At 40.9% G+C, this 26,089-nt stretch overlaps 3 protein-coding genes across 4 annotated transcripts in view; 1 reads left to right on the forward strand and 2 right to left on the reverse strand.

Annotated features, from left to right (window-relative positions):
• glsb (glutaminase b) overlaps positions 1-15,026 on the reverse strand; it is a 34,008-nt gene extending 18,982 nt beyond the window's left edge. The window contains exons 1-7 of one of the 2 annotated variants that reach the window (XM_047600389.1): positions 14,358-15,025; positions 8,330-8,426; positions 8,059-8,180; positions 7,413-7,542; positions 6,429-6,508; positions 5,288-5,451; positions 3,673-3,731 (exon numbers count right to left, since the gene is read on the reverse strand). In XM_047600389.1, coding sequence (XP_047456345.1) covers positions 3,673-3,731; positions 5,288-5,451; positions 6,429-6,508; positions 7,413-7,542; positions 8,059-8,180; positions 8,330-8,426; positions 14,358-14,701 — 996 coding nt within the window. In that variant the 5' untranslated portion in view covers positions 14,702-15,025. Of the gene's footprint in view, positions 1-3,672; positions 3,732-5,287; positions 5,452-6,428; positions 6,509-7,412; positions 7,543-8,058; positions 8,181-8,329; positions 8,427-14,357 lie in introns of both variants that reach the window. The other variant, XM_047600390.1, reaches the window with a different exon arrangement.
• Positions 15,027-15,672: 646 nt separating this feature from the next.
• Positions 15,673-20,936, forward strand: fkbp7 (FKBP prolyl isomerase 7). The gene is made up of 4 exons (XM_047600392.1): positions 15,673-16,122; positions 16,361-16,512; positions 18,218-18,345; positions 19,652-20,936. The coding sequence occupies exons 1-4, from the start codon at positions 15,887-15,889 to the stop codon at positions 19,811-19,813; spliced, it is 678 nt and encodes a 225-aa protein (XP_047456348.1). The 5' UTR covers positions 15,673-15,886; the 3' UTR covers positions 19,814-20,936.
• Positions 20,937-21,737: 801 nt separating this feature from the next.
• On the reverse strand, positions 21,738-25,930 carry osgepl1 (O-sialoglycoprotein endopeptidase-like 1). The gene is made up of 7 exons (XM_047600391.1): positions 25,562-25,930; positions 24,050-24,437; positions 23,755-23,959; positions 23,527-23,675; positions 22,155-22,285; positions 21,996-22,067; positions 21,738-21,920 (listed from the first exon to the last, which is right to left on the reverse strand). The coding sequence occupies exons 1-7, from the start codon at positions 25,768-25,770 to the stop codon at positions 21,836-21,838; spliced, it is 1,239 nt and encodes a 412-aa protein (XP_047456347.1). The 5' UTR covers positions 25,771-25,930; the 3' UTR covers positions 21,738-21,835.
• Between the last annotated feature and the right edge of the window lie 159 nt (positions 25,931-26,089).

Here is a 26,089-nt window from a genome sequence, read left to right on the forward strand (position 1 = left end):
GAAACAGGGACAATTACGGTTTCATTTATTTTTGACATATTTATTCATATTTAAACTGCTGTGTCTGTAATGTCAACAGCAGGATACCTTAATAACTCTAGTCTAGGCGCAACTTTTTTTCTCATTCATAAAATGCTCAAACTGGGGACATTTTCGGGGACAGGTCATCCAAAACGGGGACTGTCCCCAGAAATCAAGGAAGGTCTGGACACCTTAAAACAAAGCGACACGGCACCTTATTTTTGGCACAAGTCTTCTCGTTCTGCCGCTTTATATTTTACAGTGTCACAGTCGTAACAGCGGCGCTGCGTGTAATCACATACATCTACTCGAGTGAGTACCCGGCGCTTCCAGATGACGTCACTGTATGTTCGGCTCCATTCGGCTCGGGCTGCGAGATCGGTTCGCGGTCAGACAAAAAGAGTTTATTTTTTACAATTTGTTTGGAAGAGATAGGTCAATAAATGATTTCATTTCTATTTTTAAATTTTCCATAAAACACAGAAAATACGATGGCCCCGCGTTATTAGTGATAAAAATAATTCGAGTTCAATCCATTCATTCGTAAAGTAGGCGCAGAAAAGTTTAAAGGTTAAAAAGGTTTAAAAGTTTTTGCCTGAAAAAAAAGACTAAATAATAATATAGCTTTCACCAATTTATCCAAAGAATAAAGGAGAAAACAAAACCTTCGATGACAACTGCTAACCGCTAACTGCTAACCTCTCTTCCGCTTCTTCCTGTTGTCCAACCAATTACAAAACGTCAACGTCGTGACGTCATCTAGAAGCGCCGAATACTCAACCGGGCAGATCTGGTACCTACACCCATAGACATTACTTCCATATACACCAACATATTAAAAAAATAGCAGTATACCGCCCAGCCCTAATGTTCCATTCCAAAAAAGTTGAACTATTCTTTTTAAGAAGAATCCAAACTCATTACTGTTGTGTGTATGTTAGCAGCCATTTACTCTGTAGTTCTGCTAACCAGTTATAAATCCTGGACTGTGTCATTTCTGTTTTAAATGCACAATTAAAAAAATATGTATTTATGAATCTGTGCCCTTGTTATGTTTAAATATTTAAAGCCGGTAGCTGTGCATATATAAGCTTTGCAATGCTGCTTAATGTCACCTAATCAAGAATATGAGAGCGTGTGCGATTATTTTAAGTCAGGGTTACATTCCCAAGGTGATAATGAAACAGAACAGGCACAAATTAAAACGAGGAATGAGATTTTAACAACGAGTGGACACTCAAAAGACACAGACATGGTTGTTTACTCGACGAGAGTTCCGGTAAGTGAAGTGGGATCAAATCAAACAGGCCACGTGCATTCAGCATGCCTCTTCATACATTACATACAGGTTAGATGACTTTGGCTCCATCTAACATTAAATGACTGTATGAAGCTCTTCCCTCTCTAGATTACCTCTTCTGAAGTCAATTAAAACTAAAAACAAAAAAAAAATAAAGATAATCACACCTCCGAGAGGTTCAAACGACAGCAAAGATGCAGCACTTCATTAGTCACACACACGGTTCAAAGAGCTTGAGACAAAAACTGGGATTAACAAAGGTCACCTCTGCAAAACGTTCATCATTTTTGTTGAAACAAACATAAAAAAAAGCATGAAACTGCTGAGAAAACACAACTGTCACACAGTATCTGCTCTTGTGTAATTATATGTGTGCTAATAATTCATTGAATTGGGTTAAAAATTAAAAATTAACCTCAGAAGAATCATTTACAGCGTTAAGTGTTGACAAACCTGACAACCTGATTGTGAAAGGCCGCCCGCGATGTTAATCTGCGCTTTGTTATTGTGAGGTGGTTTTGTTGGATGGCGGCCAGGTCATTCTATCTGTGGCGTGTGTTTTGATCGGGCTTCTTATCTGATCTCATCGTTAACACACCGTAGTTGGAATGTGTGTGTGCACCTGCCTTTGTGTGTTATGTGTGGTGTTATTTTCAGACAATGACAGCGTGTGTGCCGGCTAAGTGTCCTTCAGGAAGGATTAGAACAAATCTTAATCAGCGCAACAAGACGTGCTGCACTAGGCTAAGACGGTGGCCTAGAAAATTACTCCGAGCTGAGTCAAGAGTCATGTTAACACAACAGACACTGAGCATGATTAATACTGCAAGACCATTTCTGAAAATGACTTAACACGTGTCCTTACTACGGCCTCATTATGAGTCTAATGGTGCGTTCCATTCGTACTCGGAAGCAGGAATTTCCGAGTTGGAATTTTCAAGTACAACATCCTCCGAAGTCGTAGATTCCTCACTAACCCTGAGTTGAGTTTCCAAGATGGCCGCCCCGTGTGTAAACAGTGATTAGAAGCTCCTGTAATATTCATTTATTAGCACTGATTAGGTTCTGTTGCATTAATCTCTTGAGACCCAATGTCCTCAGATGGGGACATTATGTTTTAGGTTTTATTGCAGCTTCATTTAGTCATGTTGTCCTCATTAGTGGACGCTCTAGTCTGCCATCTCGAGTCAACAGACTAGGCGGTGTAAAAACATGACAGCGGATTCATTCTCCAGATGATCACAGGACAAGGTATCATTGAATTTTATGGCTGAAAGTTATTTTATTCTTAGTAACGTTCCTACTTTGAAATTCAACAAATATGATCAATAGCAACGAGCTACAACGTTATTATTAGCAAGTACTCGTTTGAGGAGGTTGGGATTTCATTGTTGTCTTTGCTCAGATATTAAAATAAACAGTTTTATATTTTGTCACACATTGGTGACTTTAATATAATATAAATAATGAAATAATCCCAATGTCCACATGAGGACATTGTTTTGTTTTTGTTGTTTCCAAAACTACTACTTCCTGTTCAAAGGTGAAGCTTAGTTTTTATACGTCTTATTAAATTAAAAACGCAGACCCAATAAAAGCTCAGGTCTCAGGAGGTTAAATCAGTCGCACAGACAGTATTTTTTCACATACATATATGTTGAAATGCCGTCACAGTGTAATTTAAATTTTTCATGTGTTACATGGGAACTGCAAGCCCATGTCATGCTAACAACGGCTAAAAACAATAGCCTGATAAAACCAAAAGAGCCAAACACCATCGTGGCAAACTGGGATTAACAGTGGATTTTTTTTCAAAAATTAAAACTTTTGAATATTTTATAAATTCCTGCCTCGTTTGGTCTTGTAGATTTCATCACTGTGAATAATTCTAGTAAAGAAAAAACACGAGTTGGTTCAAGTTATCTGTTCATTTACAATCAGTGGAACTTAAATAGCCTAAATTTAGTTTAACATTATAGTAATAATATTAGCTAAAACTTAAATTTCACTCTGCACTCAAAATGTAAATATTGAAGTTTCCACCAAGTTATATTCAGCCAAGGCAAGAGCTGTCATGGCGGCGGCCATCTTGTTTTGTTGTAACTCAGGTGTGTGACGTCATTACCAGATCAAAATTCTGCCCTCTGAGGTAAATGGAACGCACCATTAATCCCGACTGGATTTAGCTAAAGTAGCTGCATTAAGCCTTATCTGCTACCAATATTTACAACAACCTTCATTTTATCTCCTGGATTAAGTAGCTCAGAGGAAACGACACACAAACACACACACACACACACACAGACGGCAAGTTAAAAACACACCAAAGGAAAAACTGCGTGACTTCTTACCTTTATCAGAGAAGTACAAACAATAGCACCAGCGTTCACCATCGGGTTGTGGGGCTTATCTGGAAAAAACAACAAGAGCTCAGTTAGCCTGTTAGCATGTAGACGATCAAAGTGCAAACGTTAAGTCAGAGACCTGTGTATGTACATATACAGACCAAACACTGACCCTAGATATTACAGATTAAATCATATCTGAGGCCATACGACGTGTTTGATATGTGGGCTTGTGTTGGGTTAATGAGGACTTAATTAATTTGTCCACCCCTGGTCTGATGTAAATAAAGTCAGTTTACCACAATATCTGCATGGTAAGGCAGACACAGATTATTAAAATTAAAATATATATAGAAACAACTAAAAGAAAAGAGGGGAAAATGTGTAAGGGCTACCATGGAAAAATAATTCAGTGATGAGAAGGAGGATCTGGACCTAAAAGTGACACTTTCCAAAGCTAACTCATAGCTATGTAGATTTATTTATTTATTTTTTGATTTATTCAGGAGACAAATTACAAGAAATAACCGAGGAAGTGAACAAAGAACAAATAATCTCAGAGGGAACTTCAAACATGGTAGTTTTTGAAGTATACAAAGGTGATTTTAGCAAAGTATAGGAATGAAGAAGAAGAGGTCTGTAAATAAATAAATAATAATAATAAATAATGTCATTATTATTTAGCAGAAGAGGAAGAAAACATTGAATAATGACATATTAATACTGATAAAGGCCAGATGTGTTCAAACATTTTCAAAAAACATACCAGTAACTTATGTTACTTGTTGGAAGTTTTTATTTTTCTGTCATTTTGTTTCTTTTTCTATTAATTCATATTATTTGATGCATCTCTTTTCTTTTGTACAGACTACAGGGAAACACTGATGCTGCTGTTACGTCCATTCTGTCTTTTTTAAAAAACCTTCTGTATATCTTAACTTCAGCTTGTAAATCTTTGTAAATAACACGTTCTTTGCACTGTTTTGTACATATATGTGTTTTTTCTGCACTGCACAAGCTGTTGAATCTCATTGTACACTGTATATTGACAATTAAGGGCATTGCATTTTATTCTATTCTATTCTATTCTATTCTATTCTATTCTATTCTATTCTATTCTATTCTAGAACATGTTCACTAGGTCAAAATGATGCACACACACACACTTCCTCTTCCTCTTCCAGCCCCTTTCCTAGGTACGACCTTACTTCCTGTTCCCTTTAGCTGCAGCAAAGCTGTGGAAACTCCATAACTACGGAGTTTCCTTCAAATCTGAGAGAATTTACGATTATTTCCTCACTGGTGTGTGATCCTCTTCCTGTCATCTAACAGTACAACCCCGTGGCTGCCCCAGGAGAAAACCTCACGGGGAGGACATGACGACAAAGACGTCCACATGTCTCATGATTTAGCTGCTATTCACAAAGAAAACGCCTCAGTCTCCGCCCTCATTACGTCCATTATTACATTATTTCCTTTTTCTCTGAGTGTGTTTTATTTAAACGTCTGTGTATTATGTGTGTGCTTTTTAAGCCGGGAGTCTCTGCAAAATGTTCTGATAATGACAATATAGACTCTTGACTCTAGAGCTGGAAATACAAGAACCCAGACAAAGTCTCACCATCTTCATCCAGGAAGAGCTTGTTGAAGCGGAGGCCGCTGGGCTCCTTCCCGATGAAGCTGTGCACGTACTCTGTCCCGTAGTCATGAACGGCGACGGCGTATTTCAGAGGTTTGACACAGGACTGCAGACAGAACGGGACCTTAGTGTCTCCTACGGTGTGTCTGCAGAGGGACAAAAGACAACGCAGCCAGTTAACGATGCAGCGGCAATTTAAAAGACCAGAAATAAGAAATTCAAAATAAGGCAATGAAGAATATAAGCGTTGATTATCAAGATTATTATTACTTATCCATAAAATTATGCAACGAAATTCAGAGCATTGGAGCAGAACTATGGTAGTTTATGTTTTACATATATTTATATATACACCCCACCTATGCATTAAGGAGTAATGTAAAAGGAAAAGGGAGATAAACAACTATTACTAATAATTTATGGAGAAGTGGGAGTAAATAAGTTGTACTTCTTCCCATGCCTTTTCAGACATGGAAGTGAAACTAATGTGCTTTTTTTTATATTTTCTTATTTTTTTAAATTTTATTTTACTTATTTAGTTATTTTTTAGATTGTATCAGCTGCCTGTTTATTTGCTCAAGTAAACATATGACTTGCACGTTCAGAATAAATCACTAAATAAATTTATATTATAATGATAAGCTACTGGTCACTGAATTTCCCATGGGATAAATAAAATATCTATCTAATATATTACAACTACCCATCAAAGAACAGGTGACATGTTAAACTACATATGAAAGTTGAGTTTTCCGAGAAATAAAAGCAGCTTTATGAAAATTACACTTATAAATAAAACCATAATGTTGAATGAAAACTGCTGTGGAGCACATTTTAAAACCAGCCTAAGCTTCACAAACATCGAGTCATTAAACACGTACGAGTACGTAATTCTGTTTAATTTAAACTAATGTGTCCAGTTGCTGCTGTTAAACTCCATAAACTACGTCATGTTTGTTTTCCTCGCTGAAGCCGCAGGAGGCCGTCCTGCAGCCATTTAACCAGCCAGAGGCGAAAACATGTCACACAGGAATGTTCAGAGCAGCAGCAGCAGGACACTTAAATGACACCACCCCTTTAATAATTATGTCCTAGTCCTGCATGTGTCCTGCGTGTGTCCCACCTCTGTCCGTCCACCGTGCACAGAGAGACGGCCCACAGGTCCGGGCTGAACTTGGCCAGCTGAGGAATATAGTCGGCGACCTGGAAGAAAAGGTCGAGCACGTGAAAGAGTGTCACCTTACACTGCTAACGTCTCTTCAGTGGAAACACACACGCCACTGAACACACACACACACACACACACACACACACACTACAACAACAACAACAACAACGTGAGACATTCAGAGGAAGAATCCACCCTCGGACACTTTGGAAAAGGGGCCAAATTAGGACAAAGTGTTTTTTGTTCTTCTTTAAACTAAACGAATTACAGAAACTCATTTCTTTCATTTTCCATGATGAGATTCTCATCGGTACAGACTCACAATGAAACCAAAACAATCAATTTGAAAACTGCATCGATGGAAAAGCAGCTGGGAACGTAAAAAAAGAGGAAACATGGTGCTACCAAGAGGACCAGATAAGACCAGCTCTTCTGCTGCGTAGTTACATTTCTGCTCAAATCTAAATCCTCTCTTTCATGATTTTGTTTCTCTCTTTTAAGGTGAAACACGATTTTTCACCCACTGATCAATTTTGAGATATTTTGCTGTTTTGCTTCATTAACATGTTTTCTATTGAACTCGGTTAAAAAGTGGTCAAAATCCACATTTATTATTCATTTCACTTCACTTTGTCCGTGCCCACTCTGAGCCCACTCTGTGACGTGTTGGTCAGACACAGGAGTTCTTTCTTTCTTGTAATACGAAAAATATTATATCTAAGTAACCATGTGGAGAAGTTTAATGGTGATATCTATTAGTTAAAAATGTTACTGTGTTCACCTTTAGTGTCAGGCCTCAAATCTACATTTAGCTACAAAACGTTCAAACACAAACGTGCTGCACGACGAAGATCTGTTCAAAAATGTTCAAGGATGGATTTTTCCTGCGAGTGCGTGATGGTAGTTTGCTGATGCAGAGTCGATTAACTCCTGACACACCTGTCCTCCAGAGAGCTTTTTGGCGCTCTCATACAGCTCATCGATATGGGAGGTGAAGGACTGGAAGTCTGGGATGACGAACTTCTTGCGGAAGGCCTGCGTGAGCAGGACAATGTTGCTCTGGACACACCTGATGAACAAACCACAAATAGCATGCGAAAATGTCGTGACTGCATGCGACTGACGCGTCAAAGCAAGTTTGCAAAACCTTCTCAAGTCTGACAAACTTCTGTGAATGTTAGTGGAAGCATTTGATGGAGAAGCTTCGTCTGAACCGTTTGATCATATTCTGATTTTATGATCCAACATGAATCCATAGAGTGATGAATGGCAGCTTTCCCAGACTACAAGAAACACAGAATACCACGTCTGTGATAATAAAAGCCCACAAGTGCATGAAGCCAAATCAGGCTAATTAGCGGCAGAGTCTTTTACACAGCACCATATGCACGAGAAACGTTTTGGATTTCCTGCAGACAAAGCTCTAGCAACATGTACAATAGCAAGTTGTGTATTAGAAACAGCCTCAGTTTGGATGCCACTATAAATACGCTGAGAGCATCAGTAAAAGGCTGCACAACCAGGCACATGGAGGAGATAAAATACCAACACAAGATAAGACAAGACAAGACAAGACGAGCCTCACTTCTTGAAAAGGTGCCTGTCCAGTGTGACGCCGTCTGAAGTGTTCTTTAGAGTTTCTTTTAAGGTTTCCATGCATTCCTTCAGCCTGGGATCCCCAGTGCGAAGCCCGGTGGCTTTCAGAGCCTAAAATAAGAGAAAGAAAGTAACATAAATAAGTTCCTAATAATAAAAATAGGAGCAGCTCTGAACAGAAATGAATGCTAGTTTAGATCCGTGGTATGTGACCACTAGCACAACTATTCTGCCACAAACCATGAAGCTGAAGGACTTACTGTGAGAAACTTGTGAGCAGGAATCTTCTCTTGGCCTTCTGCGACTGTGTAGAAGAGCAAATCCTCCAAACTGGGAAGAATTCCTGCATTTCTTCTCCTGGGACAGAAAAAAAAAAAAAAGGAGATAAACGACATGTAAAAATACACTCAGTCAGTGTTGGAACGTTACAACAACAACAACAGCCCCACAGGTGGTTGGCACACAGCAGGATTGGCCTTTAGCCGCGGCCACAACAGCCTATTTCCACCTGTCTTGCCAGTGCACACAGAGCTTATCTGGACTTGTTTATTCAGTCTTATCACATTAGTAAAGGATTCCAGTGACACATTCAGGAAATAGGCTATCGGAGCATAAGCAGCAGCCTGAGAGGAGAGTGTGTCCGTTCGCACAGTGGACTGATCAAAGGCAAAACTCTGCTAATGCAACAGCTCGTCTGTGGTTGGGTTGGTTGTCTTTAACGTGAACGAGGAGGTCCACAAAAAAGGACTAGGACCAGACTATCGTGTTCTTCTAAAAAGAAGGAAACTCTGCTCCATCATGACCAATGTCCACCACCTTCTACACGACGCCATAGCTTCTACGTAATGATGATACTGGACACTACATTTCCCTTGGGATAGATAAAGTATCCGTCCATCCATCACCAAAGGAATGTGGACAGGAAAGATCCGATTATTCAATTCTGCAGACATCCATCAACTGATAAATTTTTCATATTTATACTGGATGCAGATCAGTGACTGCTCCCTCGTAACCTGTATATGTGATATTCTGATGTGGGAACCAAACCGCGGCCTCCTAGCGCGTCTCTTTGGTGCTTGGTGTCTGGAGCATTGTGCGATCGGGCCCAAATTCCAGGAATTCTCTTGCCTTTAGTCCCGTCCAGCCCTCTGTGGCTCTTGGATTAATAAAGACAACATTGTGGTGCGTTCACATGCCGCTAATGACACAGCAGCAAGGTCCCTCTCAGCTCACTACAGGGCAGTTGGGGATATTTGGACTGAAAGGGAAGCTTCATTGTTGGCCTGGTGCATGTTCCCAAGAACTAATACCTGACACTAATTCTCCAAATGAGTTATAATGCTAATCCAAATTTCTACGAAAACTCCTCCTAAACAGGCGCTTTACTTTGCACAGATTAAAGCCTCCGATTTCCTTTCATCTCTTCTTCTTCTTCTTCTTCTTCTTTGGCCGATTGTCTGCTCCCCACAGAGTAAACACTCGACTTAAAGCCAAAGTAACTGCCGCTGAGCGTGTGCAAACAAACCGAGATGAACTGGAAAGCTGCATGTCAGGCATGAATAATGACACGGTGTAGCTGTTGACTCGACACCTGTCACCAATGGTCCCCTTTTTGAAACGCAGAACCAATAGCTGGGTCTGCAAGTGACATGCGAAGATGCTCCACCTTTCATTGTCTGTTTACGAGTAAGTTGTTATGGTAAAGGGAACCCATCCAAACGGAGGCAAAAATCTGACACACAACCAGTGTAACGTGTGTTTGCAGACTGATGCACAGCTCATTAACCGCCAACACATGCTCTTTAGTGGGGAAAGGTGTGTTTGCATTTCTGAAGTGTGTTTTTTATGCACAGACTGCAGAAAAAACCCGAAGGCAAACGATGAGGTGGTCGTCCAATGGAAGGGAGAATAGTTCTCATATCAGCGTATTAAAAACCGGCATGGATGGGTTTACGTTCATTGAGACCAGGACGTCTACAGAACCGTTAATCTTCTGAAAGATACAACAAGCATAAAAAAAAAAAAAAAGGCAGGACGGTTCCCAACAGACGCCAAATAGTTCGAATCCTTCCACTCTTCCACAGATGGCCGATTACCATGTGCTGCAGATCCATCTCGTGCATTAGCGGGAACTGATTTTCTCAGCCGCCTTCAGCCGACACGAACTGAACTAAATGAGCAAATGCACCAAAAGCTGCAAACAGATCAGGTGTGAAAACAGCCGAAAACACCAGCTTTGCCTACATTTTACATCTGTGTGTCACGGGCTGATGGCTCAGTACATTAGCTACCGAGTGACTGCTCATCGATGTATGCGAAAACACTTCCAGAGTTTCCTGGATACAATGTAAAGAGCAGAGCTTCTATTATTTCCTTTCAGTTCATTGAATCATAAGCTCAACTTGAAGGGGAAGCGCTCGTGAACATTTTGCAGAATAAAAGCTAAAAATAAAATAAATATAAAAATAAAAAATCAAGAATAAGCACACGGCTGGTTAACAACAGTACACCAGAGGCGTTGTGCAGTAATTTAGGGCGCGACGCCGGGAGTCACACACTTTTTGTTTCCATCATGTGCACAACAACAGAAATTCTTCCGTTTCTGATACTTTAATCTTATTCACCTCCACCTACTAAATGTGTAACTGAACCAGCCAATTGCTTTAGGCAGATGGCACCGAACCAAAGAAGTGTCAAGTGTGAAGCCTTAATAAGACCATGTTGAGATCAGTTCTGCCAAGTAACCTGTTCCAATGTTTCCTTCTTTAATCAGCAGCTAGTTTACAGGACCAAGAGATCTGTGCTCACATCCATCAGACTCATGAACGACGGACACATTTTATCCAACTACTACCTCTTTAGGATCTTTAGGATCGTTTAAATATCGATGTAATTAGCCCTTCGCACTTTTGGAAGGATGTTAGTAGGGTTGGAAAATTCTGTGAATCTTCAAAGTTGGAAACTTTCTAGGGGAATTAACGGGAATTATCAAAGTTGAAAGTCAGTAACATGAATACAGTTGGTGGAAAAACACATGGGAGCATAATCTTGGCTAAGACACTCAGATCTGATGCGAGTACAACTGAGTAGAACATGTTATTCTTCCATCACAGCACGCTACTTCCTGCAGAACGACTGAGGCCACACCCCTTAAATGCATTGTGAATTCCTTCATCACACGCACGATGATTTGCAGAATTCTGAACAACTAAAACAACTTTTCTGAACTCACAACACAGATACGGTGTTGAAGCCAAACATTTGAGCCAAAGGACGACACACACACACAGTCGAGCAGGTGTTGATGACGATAAGACGTAGATGATATTCGACTGAAAATTAAAATCTACTGCTAGCTTACTGGTTAACGAGCTATGCTAAATGTAAGCTAGCTAGCACCACTTCATTAAAGAAGTTAGCTCATCGTGACGCTAGCTACCGCGAAATGTGACGCCGTTTCTTCTGCTACATGGTTTTATGTGAACGCACAAGATTTCATACATCAGCTTTAAATGTTTTGAACTTTCCATTAGCTCAGCTTACGATTTACTACATATCTGCATCTTTTTGTCGCCTTATTTAACAGAGAAACGCCACGTGGAAGCATTTCACACCAGCTGAAGTCGATGGAAGAGTCTTTGTTTATGTGCAGAGACATATGTGAAGAATGCCAAGTTATTTTATCACGTTCTTTTTATCTACATGTCTGGTATGTTGGGTGCGTTTGTGTGTGCGGTATATTGCCTGTGTTTTTATGTTGCTGGGCATGTGGATTGTATGCACAGTAAACGCACACACGCTCTGGCACAAATTAATGGAAAAATAAACTTCTGGAACTGACTTGTATTACAGCTCAGTCGGCAGGTAGAAACCACAGTGTGCAAACATCTCGAAAGTAGCTGAACCGGAGCAGCGATGTGACTGGTGACTGGTGCACCATGCCAGCTACACAGACCAGCTGTCTCACAACACATAGAATGGTATGTACATCGTTAACCACATTTCCCTCAACGGTCGTGAGTCATCGTCTGAAATCAGTGAACACAATGTCGACATCATGCGCACAAACACCTCTGACCCAGAAAATATGAATCACGGGATTTATACCCAAGTAAAGAGAAGAGTAGTTTGTGGTCTTGTTTTCTATCAGTCTATGTATTTCCCTGGAGGTCTGTACCTCTGAGCCATAGGTGCGTCTAGCCCATTTTTAGCGGTGCCCCAGGCCCCCACCACCCCGAAAAATAACAGCTGGAAAACGTTTGTGACACCGTAGTTTTTGCATTAAATCCCCCTAAAGCTCTGATCCTAGACTGAACCGGCCTTTGAGTCTTTGGTCCCAACTTCAGTTTAGTTTCTACACTAGATTACTTATGAAATTCATCCCAGTGTCGTCCTGGGACAGATGTTTTATTCGGCCTCGCTGCTGAAAATGTGACGTGTCTGTGTAACCGAGAACGAGTATTAGTGAGAGCACCTGAAACCCCCAAACCCTTTATATCCTTTATATCCGCTTTGATCGAAGGCTCTTTGATGGTTCTGCAGGACACAGATGCAGTAACTTATGCACCGACACCAGTGTGAGACATTTACACTCGTGCCGCATCAGTCTGGCTCATTCTGTAACAACACCACCCAAACACTAGTCAGCGTTGTGTCTTTTTTTTTTTTGCCAGTCAGGTGAATTTTTGTTTCTACTTCCTGCTTCACTTTCAACAACGGAGACTGAAACTTTCACCGAGAATTTAACAGAACACGAGTCGTACGAACGTTTGTATCTCAAAACCTCCTCAGTCACCAACTCTTTATTGATCCAAAAAAAATCGATTTGTAAATGGCAGAGATGGAGAAGCAGCTGAAGAGGTTCCTAAAGAGGAAACATGCTACTACCAAGACGACCAATCACAGCTACTGTGGTGCATCGTCACAGCCACATTTCAAGCTACAGCGTTGGGGTCTAAACCACCTGTAAGCACAGAGAGGAAAGGCAGAGAATAGTAACCAGTAACTAGCTTTTTTTTTTGTGGTGGAAGTGTTTAGCTTCTGAAGCTCTCAGGGACTGAAGGGAAGTTGAGGTTTTTATAGGAACCTGTGGGTAAAAACCATCAGAGAAACTTACTGGACTGATGCAACCAACATAATGTTTCCATTTAAATCCTATTTCATGTTTTTATTTCACAATCACTACTGTGACAAACTGCCTGTACAGTAACACACCTCACACTTCAACAAAAAACATGTGAACATGATTTTATAAACGCAGTAACACGAATTAACTGCATTCTTTACCAAAACGTATCTTATTTTATAAAATATGTGTTTAAATGGCAGCTGTGACAACATTCAAATGTGTTAAAGTTAATTTGTTGCTGTGCGTCCTCTTGTACCTTCTGAGTAACTCTGTGATTATTAACAGCAAATAAACAACCTGCGTTTACGCATTAACAGTAATAACTATAAAGATTATGTCACATACTTTGTCTGAAATAGCTTCAGAAAGCTTTGGTTCCATCTCTGCTCTGAGTCACAGCAGTGGCTGAACATTCATTAAGGACTAGACCTCAGGCTTCGTCTCTGTCAGAGGCGTGGAGCCCTTCAGCTGTGACCTTCTGCTTCTTGTCACGTGGAAGGTCACGGCAGAAAACACCAGAAGGGTCAGGCTGAAGCAGGTTCCCAGTCACCAGCACCGAGCCCCTCTCATCCAGAACCGTGACTCTATTCTGACTCCAGCTACAGTCCTGGCGGTCAAAACTCGGCTGAAAGTTGAATGTAGACCATTTAAAAGCCTCTGCTCTGCGGCTGACGCGGTAACAGGCCCGAAGCTGTTTCACTTTCAGCGCTGGAGGAGCACGTTGTGCGCTATCTCCACAGGAACACGCACAGCGAACATGTTAGTGCGCACAACCTCACAGCACAGCTAAAAGCCCGATTAACTCCCGAGTTCGTTAGAGGAGCTGCTGGTGTCTGAAGGTGGCGTATTTATACAGCTACTTAGAAATTCTTACGCCACCGCAGGCTGCGCCCGGTAAGAAGGAACGAATCGCGCATGAATGATGAATGAATGGACGGTTTGTTGGTCGGTGCGTGTGTTCGGTGACATGTTGTTTTCTAAACATGTCGTTAGGAGAAGGTGTTAATCGACCTAATTACCGGCCGCTTTCTATGCGGCTTTAACGTGGCGTTTGGCCGGCGTCGCATCCGCACGCGTCCGCATGCGTCACGATGACTCTCTGTGAACCTTTCGCGGAGACACGCAGCTCATTCAGCGACGAAGTATCTGAAACCTACTTGTCAGCGGCCGATTCGCCGTCGGCTCCGTCTTTCTTCGGCTGTTCGTCCAACACCGCGGCGGCGCCTTCGCTTTTAGCGCAGTAGGAGCGGAACGGGGCGGCGCCGGACGCGCAGCGGCGAGCGGCGGCGCGGAGAGTCACGGCGTGGAGAGCCGGAGCATGCAGAGCCTTCAGCGGCGCAGACCCCGCACCGGCTCCGGCACCAACGCAGGCGGCGCTGACGCAGCAGCAGCGGTGGTGGCGGGTCGGTAACCAGCTCCTCTGCCTGGACCCGGGGAAGGGGCGATGGACGGTGGCTTCAAACAACTCCTTCAGCACTGTGGAGAACCTAAAATGGAACATCTCAATCCTGTCGGGCAATGAGAGAGAATCTCGTGGGTCCAAGTATATCCGGTAACAACTGCGTTACGAAAGATCGAGCCCGACGAAACGCGCCGAATGAGAGACGATGAGTCACAGGCGCAGACTTGCAGCTATAAAAAGAGACTGACGCCCACGCCCTCGGCCGCTGTGATTGGTTGGAGGAGACCAGCTCCGCCTGGACGGAGCCATCCTGTTCAATGGTCCACGTGCGTGTCTAGCTCATTTTTAAGGGGGGCCCCAGGCCCTCCACCACCCGACGTCATCCCACCACCCGACGTTATCCCACCACCCCATAAATAAGAGTTGGAAAACTTTTTAGTTTGTTAAAAAAAAAAAAAAAATAGGCACAATAGTAGAAAGTATGTGGCATAAACATAATTGCTGTATTACCGCCTGTGTAATATCTTTATAATTTATTTATCTTTATTTTTTTTTAGATTTTCTTGCTGTGCTCTGAGCCACTGCACCGACATTTCATTTAGACAAATAAAGTCTAATATTTTATTTATATTTTAATATATTTATTTTAACTCCCAGAGTAGAGAGAGTCTGCAGCTGTTCAATATAAAAAGAATAGGTAAAGGACAGAATGTCTCTTAGGCAGAGTTAAGCAGATCTTTATCATGTCTTTAAGTTTGTTTTGAACATATTGTTCCTACTTCATCTTCTCGTTTAAATGCAGTTTATTTTCTTTATTTCTTAATTTTGTGACAGTTGTTTGATGCAGTAGTTGGACATTAAAGCACCTGGTCCTGTCCATCGAATCCTCAACTTCATTTGGTTTTCATTTGTGTTCGCGAAAACTTTTCTAGCAATTCAATTCAGTTTTATTTATATTGCATCAATAACAAAACAGATTATCTGAAGACGCTTTACAAAATCCGGCCTCAAACTTCCACATATATATATGTGTATATTATATGTGTGTGTGATGGGAAGCCTACTTGTTATTTTTCCATTTGTGCCGTAATCATTCCGGCCATGTTGTGAGGAGCTCAGGTAGATGCCGCCCCCTGTCCTTCATACGCGCTCCCGTCAGACTCATCCGGCCCCGGTCTCAGAGGCGGAGCTGTATTTCTCCTGTCAGTCTAAACTCGGGGCAGAGCCTAAACTCTGCTGCAGCTCCCTCCGTACTTCCCACGTCACTTTCACAAGTTGCCACGCATGCACGGCTGCAGGATCATGATGTGGAGGTCTCTGAGCTGCGCTCTGTGCCTCCTCGCCTTTACGCATCTCGCTTCAGGGTCTTTTTGGGCCGCGGCGGATGATCCGGACGAAGAGGTCATCACCGAGGTTTTATTTAAACCCGAAGAGTGCTCTCAAAAGAGCAAAAAGGGAGATCTGATCAACGCGCACTACGATGGCTACCTCGCTAAAGGGGGCTCCCAGTTTTACTGCAGGTTGGTTTTATGTGTTTAATGCAAATATCCTGGATATATTCTAGAGTGAATAGCTCTTTATTTAAGTGTAACTACTCTCTAACTACTTTTGTAAATGGCTAGACACCAAATATTCTGATGTGAGGCTCTATTCCACTAATCTCCTCCGGGATTCACGAAGTGAACTAGTGTAAATCTGTCAGTGTGTTTTCAGATTGACTGAATCTGTTGCATGATGGCTCGTTGTTTTCTGTCCCAGCCGGTCAGATAAAGATGGGCACCCTCAGTGGTTTGTGCTCGGTGTGGGACAAGTCATCAAGGGTCTGGACATCGGGATGATGGGTATGTGTTCTGGAGAGAAGAGAAAAATCACGGTTCCATCCTCCCTGGCATTCGGGGAAAAAGGCAAAGGTGAGTAAAAGTTTATAATGTGGTTTCAAGTACAACTACTGTATATTACTGTCACCGAACCATTTATTAACTGTGTCTGTTCATATGTAGCTGCATATAAACTTATCTGACAGTCGCTGGTGTGAATTTGTGTTTCTAAAATCCACAGCACACTTCAGCCTGTTTCTACAAAGATCATTTAATCTGCAGACGTTTTCACCTGAGGGCAAAGCAAAGATACGAGCAACATTAGTTGTGTTAATGTATTTATAGGGCAAGGAACCATATTTGGTAACTGTACACATTTTAAATTGCACCTCTGCTCCTCTCAGTGAAGTTTAGGAGCATGTCCAAGGATCCCCTCTGCATTTATTAGGTACCATGAAGAAGAAGTTTCCTAACGTTGTCTAAAGTGTCTGAATCGGGACCTCAGGAACCGTAGATGATGAAAAAGAAAATCACAAAAGCAAAAACCTACATCCTAAAATAGCACTCAGGTCAATACAAATTGTGTCAATTGCCTTAAGACGCTTTACAAAAACCAGCCTGAAACCTCGCGTGACAAAAAAAAAAAAAAAACTCCATTTCAACAAGAAGAAGCAGAAAGACGGAGACACAGCAGTTAGTAATAGAAAATAAATTATGAGAGATTAGAGGAGCGGAGGAATTCAGTGTTTAGTGTCTCAGTAAATCCTGGAAACATGCACAAAACACCAGCACCTCAGACTGAACTGAACCACACTCCTGTTGTTTAGCTTTGCACTTTCTTTGAGTTATTGGGACTTGAAAGTGGCTCAGACACAAAAACGTCCAACACTGATAAGATAAGATAAGATAAGATAAGATAAGATAAGACCTCATTGATCATCATTGGGAAAATTCAAATACTACAGCAGCACAAGTCAAGAAAAAAATACAACAGTGAGCAAAAAATTGAATTACATAGGACACAGAGAGCAGGCAGCTAAAAGACACTAAACAGGACGAATACAACAGAAAACACTACACAAGAACAAATCTGAAATGTTCATCTTTTAATCCCTAATGTGGCTCAAACTCAGAAAGCATCTTTTCATTTTTTAGCTCCGTGACAACTTTTAAAACTGCCTCGGTTCAGACCTGCCTTCATTCTGTCGTGTCTTTTTTTGCAGCACTTTAGCTAAAAGGTCATCGCTGCATCGTTTGCATCGTTTGCTGCTCTCTCCACATGGCATGTCCTGTAAGCATGAGGTTCAAAGGTCTCTACTTCCTTCCTTCCTTCCTTCCTTCCTTCCTTGGAGCTTATAACCAGAAATAACAGCTGACTGGTTTGTCATTTATTACCTTTACCTACAAAGCTCTGCTGCATTGATAAACGTATATATGGTATGAACTGATGATGGCGTTGTCCTGGGATGTTGCTTTTTTTAAGTGTTGCTATTAACACGTAACTTGACTTTATGGTAGAAGGAGCTGAAATAATGACAGTGCATGTATTTGTTGAGTTTCACCTGTTTGCCTTGTAAATGCACATAAACTTAATCCAGACTAAGAGCTGCTGAGTCAGAATCTAATAAATAATTAACATTAACTGCATGTAGCTCTAATAATTTCTAACTTCTTCTGTGTATTTAGATCTCGTGTAGTTTCTCCTTGAAATACGAATGCTAATAATAAAATACTGAATCATTGTTATGTCGTTGTAAACGCATGTGGCCTGATTTATTTTTCGTCCTCGTGGGAAAAGGTCCGGTGCCGCCCAACGCCACTGTGGTGTTTGAGGTGGAGGTCTACTCTGTGTCCAGGGGCCCACGCAGCATGGAGGCTTTCGGACAGATCGACCTGGATAAAGACAAAACTCTCACCAAGGAGGAGGTAACTACGACTCTGAGTAACTCAGACATAAAAGACACATTTAACTGGGTTTTAAATTAAACTGGAATGAATAAAGGTGTAAAACTGGAGAATAAACGTTCTGTCAAATAACAAAACTGAGCCAATTTTAGTTTTATGCAGTTGAACATTTTAAGTCAAAGGAGACATGTCCTCTGATGTCTAATGGGGCTGGTTCATAATATGCAGAAAATATACACAAACACAAACAGTAAAAGTCTCTAGACGTCTAAACTACAAAAGAGGCCAAGAGTCTGGAAGCAAGATCAGATTTGTTCATGAAAAATCATAGTTTCTACTTTTTTTTTTTTTTTTTTTTTACTTTTGCACTGAAGTTGTGACTCTTTCAAATCTCCTCGACCCTAAAACTAAACTCTTCTTCTTTTCTTCTGCTGACATTTATTCAGTAATGTTCTGGTAACATTAATGTTCACCTGCAGGTAAACTGATAAATAAAAGTAAAGTCTGATAGAGACAGAACTCATGCTGGTTTCTAAGAAAGACATCGTGAACAAGTTGCTTCCAAACTTTTGTCCTGTGGTGTTTGTACTATAAACATATTTTTAATATATTTACACCGTTTTATTTATTGATTGCTTTTCTACCTCAGATAATTTTAACTTTTAACCATTTTTTTTTAATCTGACTCCTGGAGAATTCTAGATAAAATTCCTATTGTACGCAGCTTGTCTGTGCACAAAATGGCAAATAAAGTTTTTCAATCTTGAATCTTGCTTTAAAACTCCCTAATATGCTCATTTTATGGTAAAAACAATGGTTGGATTAACCAGATAGTGGCTCACGGAGACTCCTGTCATTAACCCTGGTGCTCACAGATATATTTATATATTTTAGCAGCTTCTCCTTTACTTCCACTCTCTCTGTTATATATGTATCTAGTCAATGCTTTGCTAAGTCAAGGTTAGCAAAGCTGTTCCTCCAGACCAACGTCAAGCGTGTCTCATGATTTAAAAGCCAGAAATAAGAAGTCATTTATGTAAATTTCTCAATAATCTGAGTGACACATTAATACATATTTAAATGACATTATCAATAAAAAGTGAAACACACCTTTAAGAGATGAACATTTTTGGAGAATCTTGCATCAGAATTTCATGTATTCGTGTTAAAATAACCTAATTTTACCTCATAACTTGAACCAGAGAACATCGGAGCAGTGAATGTCCTGCTCTCTGTGCAGTTTAATAGTGTTTGACATTTTGCTGCAGAGCTGAAAGTGGTTTGTGTTATTATTATGTTTTATCCTGAACCGTGTGTCTGTTCTCAGGTCAAAGAATATTTGAAGCTGGAGTACGAAAGGAACGGGAAGCCCCGCGACGACCCGTTCTACGAGAAGATCATGGCCGACATATTCCGCAAGAGCGACCAGGACAGAGACGGACTGATCAGCGCGAAGGAGTATAACATTTATGAGCACGACGAGCTCTAGTGGCAGGAGGTGGTGGCCAACGTCGGCCATGTTTTAGTTTGTGTAGATATTTAGAGAATGAAACCAAAGGGAATATCCACCCACAGATTATTTTCTGTCTGCTTTTCCTTAAATGAAACTTCCCCCCTCGTCCAATCAGGCCTGTAGAGAACGTCGATGTCTCTCTCTTCCTCTTCTTTGTTTTTTACCCACATGATTTAAAGTAAAAGGTAAAGTTTGCAAATAAGAACATCAGGCAGAGAAACCACTAAGTTTTACTGTTATTCCCGTGTTTAAAGGACCAGTGTTTGGGAATAAGTGGGGCTTTTAGCTGTAACGGAACTTAAATTTCATAATAATGCCTCCATTAAGGTTTTTATTAGATTAGAAGGTTTGAAATCTCACCACTAAATCCTACACACTGGTCCTTTGAGTCTTTGTACTGGTGAATATTCACTAAATTTAAATGCACTAGAAATTCAAAGCATCGTGTTTCTGCGAAGCCGTTTACATGATAAATGTTTCAAGGTTGATGTTCATAATGTTTTAAAGCAGGTGTGTTTATCCTTTCTGCCAGAAATGTACACATCTCCTTCAGGAATGCGTCTCTGCCTGAGCCTTGAAAAAGTCTCAGAGAGGCGGCTTTTATACATGTGCACAGATGATTGTAAACCAGCAGTAAACAGTGAATTCTCCTGAATGTGAGATGCATGATTCATGTCCACAACATTCACCTAAAACCAGAATAATACCAGAATATGAGACGCGTCTTCATCTGAAAACCTGAAAAAGGCCAAATCCACAAACATGTTGATCCACATTTTGAATATCTGAATATACTTGTGTGTGCGTGTTTGCAGTTTGCACAATGTTGTGGAATCATGTTGTGGTTCTGAGACTCGTGTCTGTCATGTGAGGATGTATTTTAACGGGGCACAAAAACAAACCACTCACAGTTTACCCACTCAACTTTTCTGCAACTCTTCCTCTATTCTTCAAACCCACAGCGGTTCACAGCTTCATGTCATTTTGTTGAAAAGGCGACTGCGGTGTTTAGTTTTTTTTTTTTTTTCTCAGATAAGAAGAGATAAAGACACAAACTGTGAGATGTTTGAGTACAAGTGATAATAAAATACACACACAAGTTGTATCTTTTTGTGGTCTAAGCCAGTGACTCCTAGTGGTCAATGGTGTAACTGCAACGGGTCCATGAAAATAAAATATCCTTTAAAAAAGATCATATGACATTTATGGAAGTAGGATTATTTCACTCAAATGTGACTGAGACCTTTATCTACCTAAAGTACAGAAGTTTTTTTCTCTAATTACATCTGTTTCACAAGTGCAATTCACCGTATTTTATCAAGAGATCTCTCCTCGGTTGCATTGTTCAAAGTTTTAGAGTGTTAATACAAACTTAACACAATCTGCATCCATTTCAAATTATGAGCCCGGTACTGTTTGAATGCGCCCCATCCGTTTCTTAATAACGCTCTTATTGTGAAACATCTGCAGGAAGGTGCATTAACGTGCACGTTCAGGTTAGCACTTGAAATTAATATGGTCCTGACTTCAGAAAGCAACAGATTTTATGTAAAAGTCTGTGGTAGAATTACTGACATCTGCAGTATAATGCAGGAGTTTTTCAGGACCCCAAACTGAGCCCTACCTACATTATAACACATTATTATTATCATTTTGCATTCAGTATTAAGCTATTCAAATAACACACAGGTTTAGATATTATTTTTTTTAAATTGCACACGTGCAGCAGTAGCGTGGCTGTGCTACTGCCGTAAACATAAACATGTATGGATTTCACCTGCAGTACCTCCCCGGACCCATAGGGGTCGCAAACGCCTGTTGAAAACCTATGGTGTGACGAGCAATCACAAGAATTTAGTTTGAAAACTTTCCATAAACTGAACTCACTCTCAGTAGTGACTAGTTTAAAAATTAAAACACATTTATTTATAAATAGCAGCACATTTCAGATATTCTACATTCAGAAAACCTCAAAGTGACAAAACAAAGACGGAGGTGTCAGTTGTTGATCTTCATCCTGACTGATGGCAACTTGATCGCTGCAGCTTTCACCTCCTGTGTAATATCAACCCCCAGAGGTGCCCTGCAACGCAACACTTCTGTGAGCCAGAGTCTTTTATCTCAGCTGGAGAAACGTGAGAGAAACCCGGGGACTTACTTTGGTTCATAGAGGACATTCACGTCTGGAGGCAGGATCCCTTTCCCCTCTCTCAAACGCTCAACACCGTTCCTGGACAAAAAAATAAAATAAATAAATAAATTATAGTTGGTCTCTGAAGCTTTTTAATGGGGAGTCCTGACAGTAGTTCATACACACCATGCAATCATCACTCCGTTGTCGGTGCAGAATTTGGCAGGAGGACAGAGCAGGTGCAGACCAGTCGTCTCCGTGATAATTGTCAGAGCCTTGCGGATGTACTGGTTGCTCGCAACTCCTCCAGACAGCACCTAGACAAGAGGAGGAGCTCATGGGTCTCTCTTAGTGTCAAAAGAATTCATGCAAATAACAAATAACAACAACAATCAAACTTTATTGATAATAAATAACAACAACAATCAAACTTTATTGATAGACTTTTCATAGAAAAGATGCAGCCCAAAGTGCTTTATATAAAAACTAAGCAAAAAAACACTATCAGAGCAGAATCAGAATCTCTTCATTGGCCAAATGTGCAGTGTACCCAGGAATTTTACTTGGTGTCAAATAAAACTTAACATTATATACAATTTAGAAAAATAAAAGCTGGAAACACACATGTGATGCAATGACCAGAATAAATACAGGCAGGAAGTGGTTGCTGCCGTGGAACACACGCAGATTTATAAACACAGAGGAAACGCTCTCCATCCTCAACACTTTAAAGTTGAGGAAACACTCAAGAGATAAAAGTAATAATTTCTAATTATAATTTAGTAACTACCTAAATGATAAAAAGAAACTTTATTCTCCTCTTGAACTCAAAGAGGTAACAATAACTTAAGGTTTACACTTTGTGTAATATCACTACGTCATTCTTTAATTTAATCCATGTACTGAATCTGCTATGTTACATTTATTCCATTTTTATGGCCATTTATCTCGACTCTTTTTGTTACTGGCAACAGGCCTGACAACGCACACAATCTGCTGCTTTTGCTCCATCACTTTTGTGTATTTCTTCTCTTGCTCTTTAATTTTATGCATCGCTCTTTGTCCTCCTATTTACCTAATTATAAATAAAGTTTTTTTTGATTCTGATTAAGTCTCACGATCAAACTTTCTAGCATCTCTCTAAAGATAAACATAATAAAGGTTGTTGAGTAATGTTCTGAAACAACGTGGAAGTGCAGTTTTACAAATGTTACAATATCTGGATGAATTAATACATTTATTTGGGACTGTTTTTATCGGCATCACGACATTTGATAAAGAGAAAGATATAAAATAGAACATTAACTGGTTATGATTCAGTCACTACAACACAGGGTCAATTTGCATATTTTTGTAGATTTGAGTGCGTCTATGTTTACGATTTACTTTATTTCATCTTATTTTATATTTTTTAATACCACAAACTCCAGGAAAATTCCTTGTATGTACAAATATATTTGGCAATAAAGTCTTTTCTGATTCTGATTCTGATGCAAACACTGAATGCAACTTATTTCCATTTACTAACTAAAACAAAAAGCGACGACAACACACTCACTAAGATGGGGTTGTTTGACGGCAGCAGGTTGTGCGCTTTACAGAACAAGATGGCGCGATGCGTGCGCTTGGCGAGATGACAGGCGACCGTGTGCTGTGCGGCGGCTGCAATGTCTCGTGCACATTTCAGCAGCGTCCCTTGTTGTACGCCTGCAGAAACACGTTTACACAAGAATCTCATTCGTTGTTGACTGTGCGTAGCTGCTACATGTGTTCAGTGCTTTCTAACCTTCCTTCGCCTCCTCTTTCATTATCGCCATCGATATTTGGTTCCGTATTCCAGCGAAAGAGAAGCAGCAGTCGTACGTTTGTCCCATAGGCGTCCTGAAGGGAAACCTCGTCCCATCGCCCTCCTTTGCCAGAAGCTCTATGGCTTGTCCCCCACTCAGTGTGGAGCACTGAGGGTGTTTTATGAGGGACAGACGCCGAGCCACCTGCAACAAAAGACAATGTTTGACTCTGTCTCAGATCCCACTGAATGTTACAATAGTGACAAATATCAGCCATAACTGTTAAGATCTTACTTTATCTAGTGTGTCTCCTGGAGCTTCATCCAGTGTGTGACCTAAAAGCAGAAAGTCATCGACTCCGCGAGCCACAGCGAGAAGCGAGTGACCGCCAGAAATGAGTAGAACCAGGAAGGGGAAGGAGACGGGCTGCAGCATCCTCACCGTCAGGGCGTGAGCCTCCATGTGGTGGATGGGGATGAACGGGACGTCGTGCTGCCTCACAAACCTCTGACTGAACTCGAGGCCGACGCGCAGGCACAGGCCCAAGCCTGGCTTCACCGTGGTGGCCACAGCGGAGAGCTGAGCCGGAGTCACGCCGCTCCGCTCCAGAGCCTCCTGCACCACACGCCCGATGTGTTCTCTGTGGAGCTGCTGGGCCACCGTGGGGATGATGCCACCAGTCCTGCAGCGAGAATCACAATCAAAAATACTTTGTCACAGCAGCTCCTACTCAAAGTGTTCAGAACAAAGAGCAACGGAGGCAGTAAGTAAGAACAAGTAGACAGAATTATAGAAAAATATTCACTGACTGTACAACAACCCTAACAACAGTAACAGCAACAGCAACAACACCACCCACTAAAACTACAGCAGTGGGCAGGCAGATCAGCGTGGCCTGTTGTTCTAGGCAGCTATTGCTGCAGGGATCAGACTTTTCCCTCAGCGGATCTTCCTGAACTTGAGGGTTCTGTACCTGCGCCCTGAGGGTAGTGGGGTGAAATATTGGTGCAGTGTGTGGGTGATGTCTCGTGCTATGTTGTTTGCTAGGCGGAGGATGGACTTTCTGTTTAGGTCTGTGAGGTTTGGTGTGGGGAGATAGAGTAACAACAGAAGATGAGGTGCAACGTGAAGTCCTTTGAGTTTGCGAATGGCTGACAGTCTTTGTTGGCTCCTTTTTTGAATGACCATGGTTTACTGATCAAAGGTGAGTTTATTGTCCAGAGTAATTCCCAAGTATTTGAATGTGTTCACTGTCTAAACTGTTTGGGTGTTTATGATGATGAGGTGCTGTGGTGGGGGGGGACTGAACAGTAATTCTTGTAGTCAACAAGTAGTCCTTGCTTTTAGTGACATTAAATCCAGAGTGGATTGTGATACTTTTTCTTCCGGTACAATATCGATTCTAAAAGAAAAACATCACCACCACTTTTTCTGTACAAGTACAATAAACTGGAAATGGATCATTTGGATTAATCTTGTTTTTTGACTGAATTTGTTCAATGAATTATCACTAATGTCATCTGGTGTACATATATACACGACTTGTAATATAAGCTGCATTTAAAATGTCTCAGTGAACTATGAAGAATATTCCAATACAATAATACCGCTATAATGTATCGTATCGTGACTCAAATATCATGATATATATCGTTTCGTAACCTAGAGTCATCCAGGTAATGGTCGTCCAAGAGGCGTTGAAAAAAAGTCTACTGTACTTGAAATTTATGAAACTCTACAAGTCCAGTTGCCTTTTTTTTTTTTTGGATAAACATCATGATATACGAGCAGAGACCTGACACCCACCTCAGGTGAACTTCTTTCTGTGAATGTAGAGACTCCCCCAGTATTGAAGCATTCTCGTCCATCACAGCAGCTCCAGTCTCATCGCAGCTTGTCTCAATACCCAAAACTAATCTGGAGCAGGATGCTTTTCCAAACGTAGGAGTCAAACAAAAACTGCTTCTTTTATGCTGGAGCAGCCTCTGCAGAACTTTTCTATGAAACATGGTCATTAACCTTTCAACTGTGTGTTAAAATAGTCTAATACACCATGGTAACCTTAATTAAGTTAGTTTAATGTTTATCAAACTAATTACAAACATTAATGTGGAAATACAAGTAGCTTTCAGAGGAACAAACTCACAACACAAAACACTACAGGCGAAACTGACTTCCGTCTCTGGTGTCACACGTAAATAATTCCGTCCGCGTCCAAGTCTGGGAAATTAATTAAGTACAGTCTTAAAATGCAGGTAGAATATGCGCTAACCCCTTGATATTACACATATCAAAACTATATACATAAATATATATTTATGTATGTATATTTAA

This window comes from Mugil cephalus, chromosome 12 (genome assembly GCF_022458985.1).
Source record: "Mugil cephalus isolate CIBA_MC_2020 chromosome 12, CIBA_Mcephalus_1.1, whole genome shotgun sequence".
Lineage (NCBI taxonomy): Eukaryota > Metazoa > Chordata > Actinopteri > Mugiliformes > Mugilidae > Mugil > Mugil cephalus.

Coding starts and splice junctions, on each gene's coding strand:
- fkbp7 (XM_047600392.1), top strand. CDS start 15,887: ATGCACGGCTGCAGGATCATGATGTGGAGGTCTCTGAGCTGCGCTCTG. Junction 16,513..18,217: donor ATTCGGGGAAAAAGGCAAAG/GTGAGTAAAAGT, acceptor TCGTGGGAAAAG/GTCCGGTGCCGCCCAACGCC. Junction 18,346..19,651: donor AAACTCTCACCAAGGAGGAG/GTAACTACGACT, acceptor GTCTGTTCTCAG/GTCAAAGAATATTTGAAGCT.
- osgepl1 (XM_047600391.1), bottom strand. CDS start 25,770: ATGACCATGTTTCATAGAAAAGTTCTGCAGAGGCTGCTCCAGCATAAA. Junction 23,960..24,049: donor CAGGAGACACACTAGATAAA/GTAAGATCTTAA, acceptor CTTTTGTTGCAG/GTGGCTCGGCGTCTGTCCCT. Junction 22,286..23,526: donor CGTCAAACAACCCCATCTTA/GTGAGTGTGTTG, acceptor CCTCTTGTCTAG/GTGCTGTCTGGAGGAGTTGC.